Raw genomic sequence first — 17914 nt, 5'->3', positions numbered from 1 at the left:
TTCAGAGTGGGGAAGGAACCTTGACACACGAACATTTAAGATATTTAAGAACAATCCTCCCACTTCCGAGCACCTGTGAAAAATAATGCTAATAGTTTGGTAGGTCTCTATAGACACCTCCATAGACAAGCTCCCTATCCTGAAAATACCCTCAGTCTAGGGGCCAGGTCTTTCAAGCCTGTACACAGATAATTACTCTGACTTCAGTGAAGTTATTCAGATGAGTAATGGCTCACAGAATCAGGCACTATATAGAAAGCAGAAAAACAAATGAGGAGGGATGGAATGCAATTTATTATAGGCAGAGCTGGCAGCAACACCTATAATTAAAGTTGGCTAACACTTTGCTACAAGGCCACGTAATCAGTTGCTTGTAATTTGCCAAACTTGAAACATTTGGGGAGAGGACAAGAGGAGATGGAAGAGGTATAAAAAGGGACAAGCTGGATGTTGTGTATTGCGGGGGGCCAGGGTGGGTGGGTGCAGGGAATGGGACAGAAGGGTCTCTATCCACTAGAGTACACTTCTCTCCAGAAACTTCAATAGAATCCAGGATTCCAAAGTCAACACCTCTCTGCTGTCTAACAATTATCTGTGAAACCCACTCGCAAAATGTTTTATTTCCTGCCCATGACTGGTCCACATAGAGATTAACAGCTTACTACTGTCACTTGTTCCTCCACTAGCTCAGACCTCTCCTACTTGTGCTGTGGATCTAAAGGTGCCAGCCCCAGAGAGATCCCATGGGAGGCTCACTGAGGTTTCACAGGATGGAATTTCTGTTTTACAGTTTGCTTTTTAAAAATTTAGGAAACGACATAGAAAAGATCTTAAGGGTACAAAGTTAAGCACTTAAACCTAGGCAATGCCAGAATGCAGGTTGCCTGCGCAACATTAATTCTGCCTCCTAGTGCATATAATGCTCTTTTTCCACCTCCTACCGCCACACAGGACCCCTGCCTCATGCAGTGTACAGGATTGGCAGTGCTTGTGGAATGAATTAGGGTTGTGTAGTGAAAAAGGGGTCTGTAGGGCCCCTTCCTCGTTTATTGCAGGAATTGGAAGGCAAGGGACTGCAGGAAGAGAGCGACTGTCTTGTGGTTAATACCGTTGGATGCCACTTTGGAAAACTAGATTCTATCCCCTTCTTTGAGTTCCCATGTGATTTGAGCAAGTCCCTTTAACATCAAACTTAAATTTAACTTAAACTTTTCACGGGTGTTTGCTAATTGTGTGTTCATTTTCTGGATCCCCACTCTGACACACCTGGTGCCTGATTTGAAGAAGTTTTGTTTGTCACTGTCCCTAGGTAGGCTGCCCTTTAGATCCTCTTCCAGTCCTCCTGAGTGCACCTCTTGCAAGTGGCAGGTCCATCCCTCCATATCTCTTTGGGCTGAGATGCCACAATCTAAACATTCTCTGACTGGATCTTTGGGCCCCTTCCTGGGTGCCAGCTTTGTTACCTAGCAGATCCAACTGGGCTTGGACCCTACCAGAATTGCCTTTCATTAGTCTATGCAGTGATACAGAAGCAGCGTGTACAAAACAAAGTAGGAATTATTTGCCCAAACAGTACACAGAATGTAAAGAAGTAGATTTAAAAATCAGAGACATAAACGCCTATTGTCTTACCTACACTTGGCATCTCTTCTCTCCCCCCCAAGTCCTAGGTAGACATGACTTAGCCTTGTTGTCCCCTGTTCTGTGGGCACCAAGTTACCAGGGCTGGATTAACCTTTTTTGGACCTTCATGGGGGCAATGGAGCATGGCATGGGGAGGCCGGTCCCTGCAGTGAGGGTCTGGCCAGGGGCAATGGGGCATGGCATGGCAGGGGCGGCCCTGCTCCACCCAGTGCAGTGCAAGGGCACTGGTTACAAACCAGCATCGCCAGATGCACACTGGCCCCCCCGGCCCTGTGGTACCAGCATGCCCCTTCCCCGTGGGGGCAGGCCCATGCCGCACTGCCCAGTGCTCCACTCATAAGCCCCCCCCCAAGTGCACAGTGCCCTGCACACCACCACGTCTACCCAGTGCCTGCCTGCCCGCAGCCCCATCACAATTGTCCAGCACCCCCACACCCTAGTGCCCCAACACACACACACCTCGCCCAGCACTCTCCAACATACCCCTCACAGCCCAGCACCCCAAAACAGACTCCCCAGAGACTCACTCCCCAAGCCCTGCCCCCTGGCCGCACTCACCAGCCCTGCTGAGCCAGCACAGAGCAGGGATCTCCCCTCCCAGTACAGTGCTATGGGGCAAGACAGCTGAAGCTCGGGAGCATAGCGCAGCCCTGGGGCCCCACCCAGCCCTGCCTGCCTGGCACTGGTGCTTGTGGCAGAGGATGCATTTCCTTCCAGGGGTTGTGGGGGGGCAGCCACCGACTTCCCCAGCCCGCCGCTTCTGCAGAGTACCAGGGAGAGGTGGGCTCCAACCCCAGGGAAAGTGGAAGTGGACAGTCAATCACTGGCCTGGAGCAGTAGTGGCTGAGGGCTCCTCTCCTCTGCCAGTGATGTGGGGGGCAGAGAGGAGCCCTTGGCTGGCTGGCCACTGAGAGGAGCAAGCAGTGGGCAGGGGGGGTGGAGGGGCAAGGGATCGGGTGCAGTCAGTGGGCGGGGCCAGGGGGAAGAGAGAAGCCCTGGGCCTGCTGGCCAAGAGGAGTGAGTGGGGAGGTGGAGAGGAACCAGCGGCTCAGGATGCAGTGCGAGTGGAGCAGGCCGGGCTGGGGGCCCCATTTAAGTGTGGGCCTGGTGCCACTGGCACCATTGTAAACCAGTACTGCACGTTACAGCTTGCTTGCTGCAGACTCTGGCTCTCTGTGTCAGCCTTGCTGCATGCTGACTCTGTCTCTCTCTCTCTTTCAGCTTCCCACTGAGCTGATACTTCCTTTCTCCCTCTCTGCCAGGGCACTTTCTTTAACCCTATAACTCTTTTGATCTCAGCCCTAGCTTTGGGAAGAGAAAAATATCTTTATCTGTATGGTTCCAGCAAGGTAGTTTCTTCCCTCAACTGAGGCCCAGCCGTTGTTTTAGTTTTTTTTAAAGCAGGTACCTGAAAGACTGCCTTATCTGTCATTGTTTTGCTCTTCATGGGTTCCTTAACAACCTCCCTTTACAGCAGGGGTGGGCAAACTTTTCAGCCCTATAGCCACATCTGGGTGGGGAATTGCATGCAAGGCCATGAATGTAGGGCTGGGGCAGGAGGTTGGAGTGTGGGAGTGGGTTCAGTGTGCAGAAAGGGGCTCGGGGCAGGGGATTGGGGTGCAGGAGGGGATGGGGAGTGCGGGAGGGGGCTCAGGGCTGGGGGTTGGGGTGTAGGGTGCAGGAAGGGTTTGGGGTGCAGGCTCCGTTCTGGCGCCGCTTACCTGGAGCGGCTCCGGGGTGGCAGAGGCGTGCGCCAGGGCCAGGGCAGGTTCCCTGCCTGCCTGCCCGCCCTGGCCCCATGCCGCTCCCGGAAGGCCGGCACCACACGGTTCCCTGTTCCCGGCCAATGGGAGCTGCGGTGGGAGGTACCCACAGGTGAGGGCAGCACGCAGAGCCCTTGCCCTCCTTCCCCCAGGGGCCACAGGGACGTGGTGCCGGCCGCTTCCGGGAGCGGCATGAGGCCCGCGGTGTCATGGGCGTGGCAATCCTGTGGGCCGGATCCAAAGCCCTGATGGGCCAGATCCGGCCCACGGGCCGTAGTTTGCCCACCCCTGCTTTACAGCTTTCTTTGGTTTAAACCTGTGCATTCAATCAGGAAATAATATTAAACTGAACAGGGAAACCATGTGATACAAAATATTCCTGAGAAATAACTCAGATATTGTCCCAGTTTGGGTAACTGAGCACTTATAATTGCAACTGAAGTTGATTCGAGTGGTTCTGTGTAACATAAAGTGCTATAAAATTTCCTAAGTACTCAGTAAAAATCAGGCCATAGGCATATTAAGTTGGACACCCAAAATTAGTGGACACTTGTAACAATTTTGGGTATGACCTTGTGGTTCAGTTCTCCATCTGTAAAATGAGGATAATACCACCTAATTTCACAGGGGGTTTATAAAGATAAATTCATTAATATTTGTGAAGCTCTCAGGTGCTTTAAGTTTCCTAAAAATAGTCTGGGGGAAATGAGTAAATCTGAACTGAGTGCTGAATTTGAATGGTGTCCAGTAAATAAAACATGGGGATAAAATGAAAGAAAAGGGACTGGAAATAAGGTATACATTTTTAATAGTGAGGTGGATTCTCCATCACTGGCCATTTTAAAATTAAAATGATGTTTTTTCTAAAAGACATGCTCTATATCAAATAAATTATTTTGGAGGAGTTCTATGGTCTGTGTTACACAGGAGGTCAGACTAGATGATTACAGTGGTCCTTTCTGGCCTTAGAATCAATGAATCTCTGAGGATAGAAAGAAATATTGAATAGCTGTCCATTCAGTGAGCACCATCAGTTCTATGCACTGAATGAAGTGGGGGTTTTATGGAGAAATAGTATGTAATCATGTAATTGAAGGCTGTATCACAACATACATGGGGATGAATTAAGGTTGCATTGGCACAGATTTAAGTTCAGATACATTGTAAGTTTCACAAGTTAAGTTGTAACCATACATAACAAGCTGTGCCTGTTACTGCTGCTTATTGTTGTCAGCAGGGGTTTCTCATTGAAGCAAAGTTCTAAAGTCTGCTAGTAGTAAGTATATCAGCAAATGAGCCATTAAATGGCTTCTGTGAATGAAGGAAACTATACTTTAAAAATGAAAGTCAAGTAAGTAGTTAAAAATGTTTTACTTTATAACACACACAGTTTGACTAGGAAGGACCTGGAAAGGAAGACAAAGTTGGATTTCAGAGTAGCAGCCGTGTTAGTCTGTATCCGCAAAAAGAAAAGGAGGACTTGTGGCATCTTAGAGACTGACAAATTTATTTGAGCATAAGCTTTCATGAGCTACAGCTCACTTCATCGGATGCATTCAGTGGAAAATACAGTGGGGAGATTTATATACACAGAGAACATGAAACAATGGGTGTTATCATACACACTGTAACGAGAGCGATCAGGTAAGGTGAGCTATTACCAGCAGGAGAGCGGGCCGGGGCGGGGGGGGAGACCTTTTGTAGTGATAATTAAGGTGGGCCATTTCCAGCAGTTGACAAGAACGTCTGAGGAACAGCGGGGGGGGGAATAAACATGGGAAAATAGTTTTACTTTGTGTAATGACCCATCCACTCCCAGTCTTCATTCAAGCCTAAGTTAATTGTATCCAGTTTGCAAATTAATTCCAATTCAGCAGTCTCTCCTTGGAGTCTCTTTTTGAAGTTTTTTTTTTTTTTTTTTTTTTTTTTTTTTTTGAAGAATTGCCACTTTTAGGTCTGTAATCGAATGACCAAAGAGATTGAAGTGTTTTCCAACTGGTTTTTGAATGTTATAATTCTTGACATCTGATTTGTGTCCATTTATTCTTTTATGTAGAGACTGTCCAGTTTGGCCAATGTACATGGCAGAGGGGCATTGCTGGCACATGATGGCATACATCACATTGGTAGATGTGCAGGTGAACGAGCCTCTGATAGTGTGGCTGATGTAATTAGGCCCTATGATGGTGTCCCCTGAATAGATATGTGGACGCAGTTGGCAACAGGTTTTGTTGCAAGGATAGGTTCCTGGGTCAGTGGTTCTGTTGTGTGGTGTGTGGTTGCTGGTGAGTATTTGCTTCAGGTTGGGGGGCTGTCTGTAAGCCAGGACTGGCCTGTCTCCCAAGATCTGTGAGAGTGATGGGTCGTCCTTCAGGATAGGTTGTAGAACCTTGATGATGTGTTGGAGAGGTTTAGTTGGGGGCTGAAGGTGATGGCTAGTAGTGTTCTGTTATTTTCTTTGTTGGGCCTGTCCTGTGGTAGGTAACTTCTGGGTACTCTTCTGGCTCTGTCAGTCTGTTTCTTCACTTCAGCAGGTGGGTATTGTAGATGTAAGAATGCTTGATAGAGAACTTGTAGCTGTCTGAGGGGTTGGAGCAAATGCGGTTGTATTGTAGAGCTTGGCTGTAGACAATGGATCGTGTGGTGTGGTCTGGATGAAAGCTGGAGGCATGTAGGTAGGCATAGCGGTCAGTAGGTTTCCGGTATAGGGTGGTGTTTATGTGACCATCGCTTATTAGCACCGTAGTGTCTAGGAAGTGGATTTCTTGTGTGGACTGGTCCAGGCTGAGGTTGATGGTGGGATGAAAATTGTTGAAATCATGGTGGAATTCCTCAAGGGCTTCTTTTCCATGGGTCCAGATGATGAAGATGTCATCAGTGTAGCGCAGTAGAGTAGGGGCATTAGGGGATGAGAGCTGAGGAAGCGTTCTAAGTCAGCCATAAAAATGTTGGCATACTGTGGGTACCCATAGCAGTGCAGCTGATTTGAAGGTATATATTGTCCCCAAATGTGCAATAGTTATGGGTGAGGACAAAGTCACAAAGTTCAGCCACCAGGTTTGCCATGACATTATCGGGGATACTGTTCCTGACGACTTGTTGTCCATCTTTGTGTGGAATGTTGGTGTAGAGGGCTTCTACATCCATAGTGGCTAGGATGGTGTTTTCAGGAAGATCGCCGATGGATTGTAGTTTCCTCAGGAAGTCAGTGGTGTCTCGAAGATAGCTGGGAGTGCTGGTAGCGTAAGCCCTGAGTAAGTCTACATAGCCAGACAATCCTGCTGTCAGGGTGCCAATGCCTGACATGATGGGGTGTCCAGGATTTCCAGGTTTATGGATCTTAGGTAGCAGATAGAATACCCCTGGTCGGGGTTCCAGGGGTGTGTCTGTGCGGATTTGTTCTTGTGCTTTTTCAGGGAGTTTCTTGAGCAAATGCTGTAGTTTCTTTTGGTAACCCTCAGTGGGATCAGAGAGTAATGGCTTGTAGAAAGTGGTGTTGGAGAGCTGCCTAGCAGCCTCTTGTTCATATTCCGACCTATTCATGATGACGACAGCACCTCCTTTGTCAGCCTTTTTGATTATGATGTCAGAGTTGTTTCTGAGGCTGTGGATGGCATTGTGTTCTGCACGGCTGAGGTTATGGGGCAAGTGATGCTGCTTTTCCACAATTTCAGCCCGTGCACGTCGGCGGAAGCACTCTATGTAGAAGTCCAGTCTGTTGTTTCGACCTTCAGGAGGAGTCCACCTAGAATTTGGGTTTGTGACCTTTATGGTATCTTGTCTAGAAGAAGACTTGGAAAAGAGTATTCAAAAAGTTGGTAAACCTTACAACTAAGTAACAATAGTTTAGTCTTAATTATCCTGTTTTTTTTCCTGTCTGATAGTTGAAATGGTAACGTAACTTATTGGGAGGGAAAGTAAATTTTACTCAGTGTATTTAAAAAAAAAATTGTTTAAAGTTTATTTTTGTTCAAATAAGTTAAAACGTATATAACTTAAACAGATGGAAGAGAAGTTTTGTTTGCTAAAGATTCGGTACCCTCTTCTATTAAGGAATAAAAGCTTACAATAAACATGCAAACCAGGAAGACAGGGCTTGACATTCCTGATGACTTGTTTTTGTTTTTTTAAAAAGCATGAAAAAAGGTTATCCATCCATCCCATTCTCTTTTGTGGGTAACTTTTTACTTAATTTTCAGTTTGCTCAGTAGTTCACTGTAAAAGCTTTTTAGTGTCACTTTAAAAATACCACTTATTAGAAAGAGGCGTGGAATATTTTTTCTAAAAATACCTTATATTATTGAAAAAATTGTATAACTTATGTGTGTTGTGATTCATACTAGCTATTTACTCTTTCAACCTTTGTGCTTTCACAGTGAAAACAGACTAATGTTTTCACTTTCTGATTTGCATGTACCAGCTTAGTGTTGCAGTGTTGTGAACAGCAAATGCTCTCTTGGAATATTTAAAACAAACAACTGTCTTTGCTGAATCTTTTAAAGAATTCACAAAAACACCTTACATTTAAATTTGTCTTTTAAAATGTTTAAATATGGGAACAGAAAGGGAAAACTAGTTTTCTTGCCTGTAAGTTTGGCTTCTACCTGGATGGCTATGTTGCTCTGTCATAACGAATGGAAATTTGTCTCTGAAGTGCTTCTGTGAAGACTCCGCCCCTCCAGATGGAGTCCACACCGAAGAGAAAGGGGTAAATTGTTAGAAGGTGTTTGAAAGGAAGTTTGTTTCTGGGGTAAAGAATCCTTTGAGCTTTTAGATAACAGGTTGCACCAGCTTAACTAAGGTGGTGTTTAAAAAAAAAATTAGTTAAATGTGTGTAGCACTGTGTGTGAACAATTGCATTAAACCAGCTTTATGACCCTGTTAAATTGATGCAAGAGTGTCCACATTAGGAGAGTTGCAACAGTTTTTAAATCCATTTCTAAACCTATTTAGTTAAGTCAGTGCAAAAACTGTATAGGCCAGTTCTTGCAAAAGACTGTCTCAGAAAGCTACTCGCCCCTTTGGACACAGATATACATGGTCAGTTTAGCATAAATCCCAGCACCAGGAGCTTCCAATTTTATTTAACAAGAAAACTTCTGCTTTTTGGACAGAAATATTTGTGAATTAGGTCCACTGCTCTGGACAGATGTCTATCATTGGAGATACACTTTAACGTTCTTTACTTTAATCCAAATTTTCTCTTCCTTGGCTTCAGGCCATTGCTCCTTGGTCTTCCATCTTCTGAGACCAAATAATTCTCTTTCTTCATTTAACTTGTGAACTTGAAGTTATTATAAGATCATGTCCCCACAAACCCTTTTCTCTTCTAGATTTATAAATTTAGCTGCTTTATTCTCTTCATACGCTTTTGCCTATGCATCATTTTGTTGGTTTAATCTCCATAGTCAGACCTGAATGTGTAAGTCTTTCAAAAGATTTTTGTGCAGTTAAAGCTAAAACCTTGAATTGCAGTTATTTATCTTTAAAATCCCTCTATTGTTTGGATCTTTTACATAGGAGGGACTCTCCCTTCCACGCCTCTCCTTCTGTTATACCATGGCAACTGGGAGGCAGTCTTACACTTGCTATATTTGTACAACATTGAGCTTGTGAAGGTGCTCAGTGGAGGGCCCCCCTCCCACGCTCTTTACTTTCAAAGTAATATCTGCCAATGGAGACCAAATTTGTTGCCTTTCAGGGCAAGTTGCAAGGTCTATCCATTCATTACCCAGGCTGTGAAGGGAAACGGAGGTGTTGAGTGGGAAGGTTTTTAATTTATTATCACTGAAACTCCAAGACTGTGGTTTTGGGATTAACTAGTATTCTGTTTTCTTTGGGCCAGTGTAGATTTATTATATAAAATGTTTTATTGATAGCCTATGGATGAGGTGCATTGTAAAAAGAGAAGAAAGAGTGTACACCAGGCCCTTAATTTTTTTAAGAAGATATCGTTAAGGGCCTAATCCTGTGCTCCTTGCTCATTTGAATAAGGGTATACAATTGTGTACTGTGTTTGGAATTTGGCTACTACCAGTTCTTGCCTTCTAATTTTAAAATAAAAATGCTAACCATAAATTCTGTGGGAATTGGAGAGATGGCAACACTCAAATATAATGAGTTGCCACCTTCAGAAGCACTTGTACAATATGAACCAAAATCCCTCTAAAGAAACATTGATACTAATGCTAATCAAATAGTAGGTAGCACTTTAATAGCCTTTCCAAACAAGAAATGTTATAGAAGTACATTAAACTAATATATAAATACTTCATAGTTTAATAGAATAAAAAATCTACCCTGTTGTGCCTGCATTACTGCAGCAAAATAGCCTTCAGTAAGAGGACCTTGAAACAATTGGCCACATATATACCATATGCAGTTAATAGGCACAAAAGGCCTAAGTTAAAATGCCCATGACCCTTAGAATATATATAACTGCTTTGACCCATTTGAGGGGGCACTTATTAAAATTTCTTAATCCTGGAAACTAAACAAATTAATCTTTGATTCTTTTTCATTGCCTGGAATATCATAGTTAACTTTCAGGATGGCAAGTTATGGCTTAACTCTCTTAATTCTACTTGTTGATTTACAGGGCCAGCTCTAGGTCTTTTTGCTGCCCCAAGCAAAAAATTTGCTGTCCCAAGCTCCGAGAGCGCAATTACCCCGGGGGGGGGAAAGGGTGGCAGAATGCCGCTCCTGGAATCGTGCCGCCCCAAGCACGTGCTTGCTTTGCTGCTGCCTAGAGCTGGTCCTGTTGATTTAAGAACCCCTCTTTTCTCCTCAAATTGTAATGGTGCATGTGTGCAGAACTTTCAGGAGCCATAAATACATTTAGTGCCACAAAAAAAGTGCAAACAATTTGTTCTATTCAACAGATGTCATATTAAATTTTAGAGAGACAAGGTGGGTGAGGTGATATCTTTTATTATAACTTCTATTGGTGAGAGAGTCAAGCTTTTGAGCTACACAGAGCTCGTGAGGACAGGCTTGTCTCTCTCACCAACAGAAGTTGGTCCAATAAAAGATATTACCTCATCCACCTTGTCTCTCTAATATCCTGGGACCAACACAATTACAACACTGCATATTAAATTTTAGGAAGCATACTTGCTGCCGTGTCCAAGCATTATAGGTAATGTTTCATATTGAATAATTAGAGTGTGATTTTTTTCATCTTTACAGTAAGTTATTGTATAACTAGATCATCCAGGAAGACCTGGTACTTGTACACAATGTGTATATATATATTCCACTATTTTTTTTCTCCAGTAAAGCAGTTGGGTGGGATTTATGGAGCAAAAAGGAAGTAGTTCTAAAATAGCAGCAGAATATTGCAAAGTGTTTATTTTTTGGTAACTCCCTTTCCACCCAGGAGTTGCCAACACAGTGTCATATTTCCAATTAAATGAATGTGTAGTTGCTCCCTTTAGAGCTATTGCCATTGTTCCCTTGATATACTTGGGTTGCATGAGTCCAGGGAGCTGGAATTCTCCCCAGTTCAGATCTCCTTATTTTCTGTGGAAACCTTCCTACTTTCCACAGTACATCACCTATAAATAATTGGAGATCCTTCTAAATGTTTTTGTAAGACTTGAATAGATAAAAGCATGTGCCAAGGATGTTTTGATTAAGTAGTTACTGCAGCCTTGGCACAATATTATGTCTTCCTCTCTCAAACTTTTATATCTGAATTTTTATGTGGGTGCTGGCAATAGCCTGAGATGAAGTTCTATTATTAAGGGCTCTTTGTATTGTATTCCTTCTCTTGCTGTCATCTGCACTGCCCTAAAATCAAACCACCAACTTAGACATTGATCTGGTTTTCTGAGTGGCAGTAGGTATTCACAGTGGTAGGCACTTTCCTTTTGTAGATGGCTTGTTACTTAAGCAAACCTATTCTTAGTCATTACACCATGGGATTTGAGTATATTCCCAAATCTTGACCTTTTCCAGGGAAACTTGATGGTGTGCTACTTTACCAATATGGCTAGGCACCTCTGCTGCCTTCATAGTGAGCATTGCTGTGCATTTCTGATGGATTGTAGCATATATCTTAGGAATATTAAGTAAACGTCAGTAGTCTGTAAAAGATCATTGCAACTGATGTAGTTGCACAGAGTATAATATTTACATTTGAAATAGATTGTTTCTTGTAAAAGCACTAACAGAAAAATTCTAAAAGGAAATAATTAGTAGTGCATTACATTATTTTTAAGCCTGTCCATCCTGACTATCAAAAAAGGTTAAGGATAAACAATATGTATGGACATGTCTGCCTTGTTTAAATATTTGTGCCACTGAGGTGCTTCAAAGGGAGTGGAAGTCATTTGCAAGTCCCCTGCTGCAGATTCACTCAACATGGGAAAATCCCCAGTTTGAAGAAAACCCAGCTCTTGTACCTCCTTGCCTCAGCCCTTGGTGCAGAGGAGTGTGTCAGAAGCAGGAGAGTGGCTGGAGTACATTGTGCTCTGGCTATCCTCAGTTGGCATATAGTCCCTTGTGAACTTTAACCTGATGGTGCAAATTAGAGCAGCCTCCAAGCTGCTCTAACCTGTCCTTGGGGGAGAGTATCAGGGAGTAATAACTGGTTCTCATCTTGCGTTTTTATGTTCACTGCTCTGGGTAACTATGTGGTGGAGGGGAGACATCCTTACTAGGCACTCCCTGAAGCTTGGACCATAACTCAAGCTCCTCTTCTGCTCTCCCTGGGGCTCCCACAGCCAAACAGACTATCAGAAATGGAACAGCCAAATGCTAGTCTCTTCCCTGCTGTGCAATGCAGCAGTTGGACAGACAGGGAACGGCAGAGCAGCTGCAACATGGCAAGGGCCATGTTGGAAATGTAAATGAAATGATAATAAGGATTACAAAACCTGAAGGGATAGTTATTTTTTTTTAAAAAGCACCACTCCTGTCCTTTAAAAATACAAAAATTTGTCGTGGTTTAACAATTTTTTCTACACAAAAAGTTGACGCTGAAAGTGGCTATACATCAAATGCATAGAGTAAATTGGAAAGTGTATTCTCTGATTTTTCAGTTGCCATAATCTTAGGTGTTCCTTATAATGGTGGTAGGTCAATATTCAGAGAAATGTGGGGTTTTGTTGTGTTTTGCCCCTCAGTAGGCGTTTCACTGAAGGTAAAGCTGTCAGGTAAAGCACTCACTCCAGCACCTTTTAAAGGATGGCCTAAAAATGTCCCAGCTTCTGTAGGAAGGCAAAAGATATGTAAGAGGAGGCACTCCACTGCCTCACGAGCCCACAGAAATCATCAGAAAACCTTTTGGTCAACTGTTAATGAGAAGAGAATGGAGTTACTGGGAGAGAGGCCAAGATGTAGAGCAGTGATATGGGTTAACTTTTTATAGAAGAGCTAAAAATAGAAAATTGGGCTAATGATTATATAAAAATACACTAAATAATCGGGGGGGGGGGAATAATATAGGCAAAGTTCATATTTTGAAATGATTGTGTGTAAAAACTCACGTTGCATCCCCTTCACCCCTCCATGATATTTATCTATTTAGATTGAAGCTCTTCAGCTAAATAGGGATCTCTTATTTGTAACATGCCTAGTGCACATTTGGATGCTACTCAAATCTCTAATAATGAATACTCTTTGCAAAGCACACAGTATTTGGAAGTATTATGGAAAGAATAAGTGTTGCATAGCAGGTGCTCATATTTATACTATTAGCCTGTTAGACTATTAAACTAAGCATGTTTGGCCCAGGTCAGTACTTTGATGGAGACCTGATAAATACCTAGATGATGTAGGAAATAGATCTATTCCCTGTGAATTGGTATTGAACCAGTCCCCTGTTGTCAGGGGGAACGTTGCTGTTTCCAGCTCTGTATTTTAGAGGACATTCAAAACCAACATCTTGACCACTTGTGTTCAGTAAAGATCTGACGGTCCTTACCATACGAATGAGGGGCATTTTAACGCGCACCCTAACTAAACATCACTTGGAATACTTGCTGCACATTTTTCCTACCAATATTCACCTTGCAGTTTCAGCTAGCTATTGTAATAACTTCTTGTGTCAAACCTATCGCAGTGCTGCCAGTGGTGGGTATGTCACTTACCTACCCCTCAGTTGTGATTCTTAGAGTTGTAAAGAGCTTTGTGATCCTCTAACAAAAGTTATTATGTAAAAGTGTATTATCATTTTATTTGAATGCTACTCTGAAACCTATGTATAGTTTCTCATTTGTCACACTCATCAGATTTTTTTCTTTATTTTTGGAACAAGCAGTTAAAGAAAACTTGAAATACGTTTCTTTGGTGTTTGTTTGTTAGACAACGTTGCTAAGCCGTTTGGAGCGAATGTTTGAAGTTTGCTTTCCTTCCATACCTGTTCTTGAAACAGAAGAAGAGATAATTTCCTTGAGCCTTTTTCTGGAAGCAAGCAACAAACAGATGAGAACAGGGGAGACTTTGGCAAACAGTGGGTAAGAAACACTAATATGGCAAACTTAAAGAAAATCAAGTGAATAAAGCTGCTTTTAGTAAGCCCAGGTCTTTACACAGATTATAACTTAAAAAAACATGTAGTGATGTATGTCAAATTCTAATGTTTCTGTAAGTGTTTTTAGAAATTATAGGGTAAAAGTTAATCATTGTAGTTCAGTATGTCTGTTTCAGTGACCACATGTACTGGTAGTATTTCATGTAATTGGTGGTTTCTCCTCTACTTTTAAGTGATGTCTAAATGAGATAGTTAATTAGGATGTAGCTTATTACTTACACTTGCTACAAATTGCTGTATTAATTCATGCGTTGATGAAGTCTAAGTAGGCCCTGTTCTGTCTGCTGTGGGCAACATTTTCCAATTATAAGTCTGAATAATAATTGTTCTGAGAACACTATAGCAATTTTAGTTCCCCTGAGTACTAGTGTTTGGGCACAGGTTTAATTGGAATTTATAATGTCAGTCACATTAATAATTAGAATGTGTCTAAAGCTGCTGAGTCATATGATTCTTCCTGTTGATGATTTGATTTATCATGGGCTGTTTAGGGAACTTATGGAAGTGTGGACAGAGCTGCAGGATATCCATGATTCGTATGGATTGAGATATCAGTGGGGTGGCTCCCACAGCAACAAAAAGCTTTTATGCTCCTTGGGAATCGACACAAGAAATATTGTGAGTTTATCTATAAAACTTTTAACTGTTTCTTTAGGTGAGCTGTAGTAAATTTAGTTCTGCATGCCTATGTTTCTTTCTGAATGATCACCTCTTCATAGAAGACCTACATTAAAATGAGTTTTCGTGTCAGTATACGTTAGTACTACAGCTTCAAATTTACTACAGGCAAATTTATATTTCCAGTATAAAGTTGTTAAAAGAAAATGAAAACCTTGTTTAGTTATAAATTCATATGGTCTATGCTCTGATATGAATCTCATAAATATAACCCTAATCCATTGACCCATATTTTAAAAGATACTAATTTTATTTATGATTAAGACAGAATGGGAGAACTTCTTAAGTCATCCATCTTTTTTTATCAGCTCTTTACAGGCAACAAGAAGCAGCCTGTTATTGTACCCATGTATGCAGCAGGACTGGTAAGTACCGTAGTATGCTTCCCACAAAAACTGTGTATATTCCATAAAAGTATAATCAAATATATAAAGTGCCATTAAGCACCAAACAAGCTGAAAGAGATTTTTGTAGTGTGCTCAAACACTTGTTGGGCATCAATAGAGTTGTTAGGGAGAGAAGCTTGCAAAACATGTAAATAACTTGCTTTATTTGTTTAGTAAATTATGCTGAATGATCCAATCTCATTTTGGTGAGAAGAAAAGATTATAATGCAATATGTTAAGGTGTGTATAGGCTGAATAATGACTTTTAGCTTAATCCCATTTTAATATTTAGTGAAAATCCATGAGATTAGAATACAGCTTTTAAAATATTCAAGAAAAAACCTCAGTAAAGAAGTTTAAACTGGCAGGGTTAAATCCTCAGTTAGGAAATGGCAATGTGAACATAGGAATTGCCAAAGTGGATCAGAGCATAGGTCCATAAAGTCCAGTATACTGTTTCTGACTGTAACTAGTACTAGATGCTGCTGAGGTAAATTCAAGAAAACCCATTGTAGACAATTATCATATTACTAAGCAAAGTTTCTTCCCCTATCCCCATCAAACATTATTCTTCTTGCTCATGTAACCATTACTCTGATCCCTAGTACATAAGTCTGAGTACATGATCACATGCTGTTTCTCAAATACAATATTTTTTTCAACATTCTTAGATACATGTGTATCTTCTTGTATTGCTATGCACTATTCCATGTCTGCCAGTCAATGAAAGTCCTGTATGTACAAGATCTGCGGTGATTGAGTCAAGGGCTCCTATGAATTTCTGCCTCGTTCAAGGAACACATACAAAGTGGGCATCAGGCCATGTGTCCTTATAGGATGTGCTCCATGGACATCATAGACTGCCTTTGCTCTGAAAGTTGCTTTAAAAAAATAGCAACAGTACGTAAAGGAGGTTTTTCCCTTCAGTGTCCTTTGAAATCTAAAGTAAAGTTGTGTGATGATCTTATCCATTTTCATTTAAGAATTGCAGTAATTTCTCCATGTTGTCCTGTCTGGCATCTCATACACCTGGCAATATCTGTAATAAGACAAACATTGACAGACCAAGAATCATAATTTTTCTGATCAGAGTTTTAAAAGCTTTTTCTGTTTATGGGAATTTTATTTTTTTAAATGTTAATATGTAGTCTCCTTATAGAAGAAGTTACAACTGTCTGATACATGTTATGCACTGTTACTTACCAGGAAACATTTTAATATAAAGATTCACAACGGTTCCTTCAGACTTGGACTTGTCAAGCCTATTTGTGCACTGCTTTGTACCAGGATATGCCTACTGTATACTACAGAGGGAGTTTTAAATCTCTTATTAATGAGCAGTGGCTTATCTTGTGTATATTTAGGAGCAGGACCATCTATTGTACCAGTAAGGTGTGTACTTGGCCAATAATATGCACAATATTAGTCACCCATCACAGCAGCTCATGCCTCATAGTAATCTTTATGAAATTCTTATTGAAAATAACATCATAGAAGCCACTCTCCTAAATTTTATTTATATATAATATACATGCACACGTGTGCACACAAATGAGTTAGTTGCTAAATATAAATAAGCAGTATGCAGATGGACTTTTAATGCAAAATGACTTAGTACCTCCTCCTACCCAACAGCTTCAGATGTTCCCTCCATTCTGAAACTAAATCTAGTTTCTTTGCTGATCCAATGACTTTGGGTCCTGAACATTAATTTCCTAGAACCACTTGACCATTGGACAAGCTAATTTTGGTGGCTAACTTACACAATTTCAATGATATGTGGAACAAACCCACTGTTTAGACGTGCTTCTGTGTGAACAGAAGTCTTTTGTATGTCTGAATGCAAATTAGGTCTGTGACTACACCAATTTTTCTCACTTATGTGCAAAAGAGCTTGAGAGTTCAAAGCCCACTCAGATCATTGTCCTAGGCCTTGAGCACTTGATTCAGAATGAAAAGCCCTGTTTCATTGACCTCTCTGAGATTTTAAAACGGATTTACATCCTTGGCAGTAGTAATAGCAAATCACACTGAAAATAAGGTATTGGAGACAAAATCATGCTACAAAATGACTCAATTCTTATAAATAACCAATTTATTTTGGGTGGTTAAATGGAGTAAATACTACTATATTCCTTTCTCCTGTGCCACTTGATCCTTGTGATAGTCCACTTACAGCAGGGAGGGAAAATGTCATTTGATCATGGAACAATATCTTCTAACTTGTGTAATATTACTGATAGTAATAAGACTCAGTTAAAGGGTTTGGGTCTCCATCGTTTACTGTAAAATGGTCCCTATGATCCAATAAATAGAGCCAAACGAGGTCTTAAAACATTGAATATGAAAATAATCCTAGAAACAATGTTTGGGAGCCACCTATTTCAGAATATTACTGTTTAGTACCATATTTTCTGTCTTTCAATGTCTGTGTAGTTCTTGGCATGTATGTACACATGACTCTTATTTTTTTAGGGTATGTTAGAGCCTACCAAGGAACCTCTGAAACCAATATCTGCTGCAGAAAAAATAGCTTCCATAGGACAGACTACCCCTGTATCACCAGAGATGAGCACATGTACATCTGATCAGTTCCAGGTAAAAAACTGGAAAGCAGGGTGCCTGATCTAGCTTTATAATACTACAGTTCTGGGTTCCAGGGCCAAAGGAATCTGAACATATAAAGGAGTTTTCTCTGCATCAAAGTAAATCCCACCCTTGGATCCACCCCGTGTGTGTCTGGAAGGAGTCCCGAAGCTGTCTCTGGCTGCCAGCCACTAACAGGGAGACCTGCATTTGCTAAGAGCCCTGATGACCTCTAATGCCTCTAATGGTTAGCTGCTTTCTAACAACTGACTGTGAATGAGCTGCTGTTGTGATTGTGAAGTGTGCCGTAGCAGCTGGCC

The 17914-nt window shown here is 41.7% G+C and overlaps 1 protein-coding gene across 15 annotated transcripts in view; it reads left to right on the top strand.

The window, feature by feature from the left end:
- AFTPH (aftiphilin) overlaps positions 1–17914 on the top strand; it is a 61245-nt gene that overhangs the window by 25665 nt on the left and 17666 nt on the right. For all 15 annotated transcript variants that reach the window (XM_037896058.2, XM_043543965.1, XM_043543960.1 and 12 more), the window contains 4 exons: positions 13716–13867; positions 14436–14562; positions 14931–14987; positions 17484–17606. In XM_037896058.2, coding sequence (XP_037751986.1) covers positions 13716–13867; positions 14436–14562; positions 14931–14987; positions 17484–17606 — 459 coding nt within the window. The remainder of the gene's footprint in view (positions 1–13715; positions 13868–14435; positions 14563–14930; positions 14988–17483; positions 17607–17914) is intronic.

Source organism: Chelonia mydas, chromosome 3 (assembly GCF_015237465.2).
Source record: "Chelonia mydas isolate rCheMyd1 chromosome 3, rCheMyd1.pri.v2, whole genome shotgun sequence".
NCBI classification, from domain to species: domain Eukaryota; kingdom Metazoa; phylum Chordata; order Testudines; family Cheloniidae; genus Chelonia; species Chelonia mydas.
The sequence above is the reverse complement of the archived record's forward strand: the minus strand, read 5'-3'. Positions and strand labels throughout refer to the sequence as shown.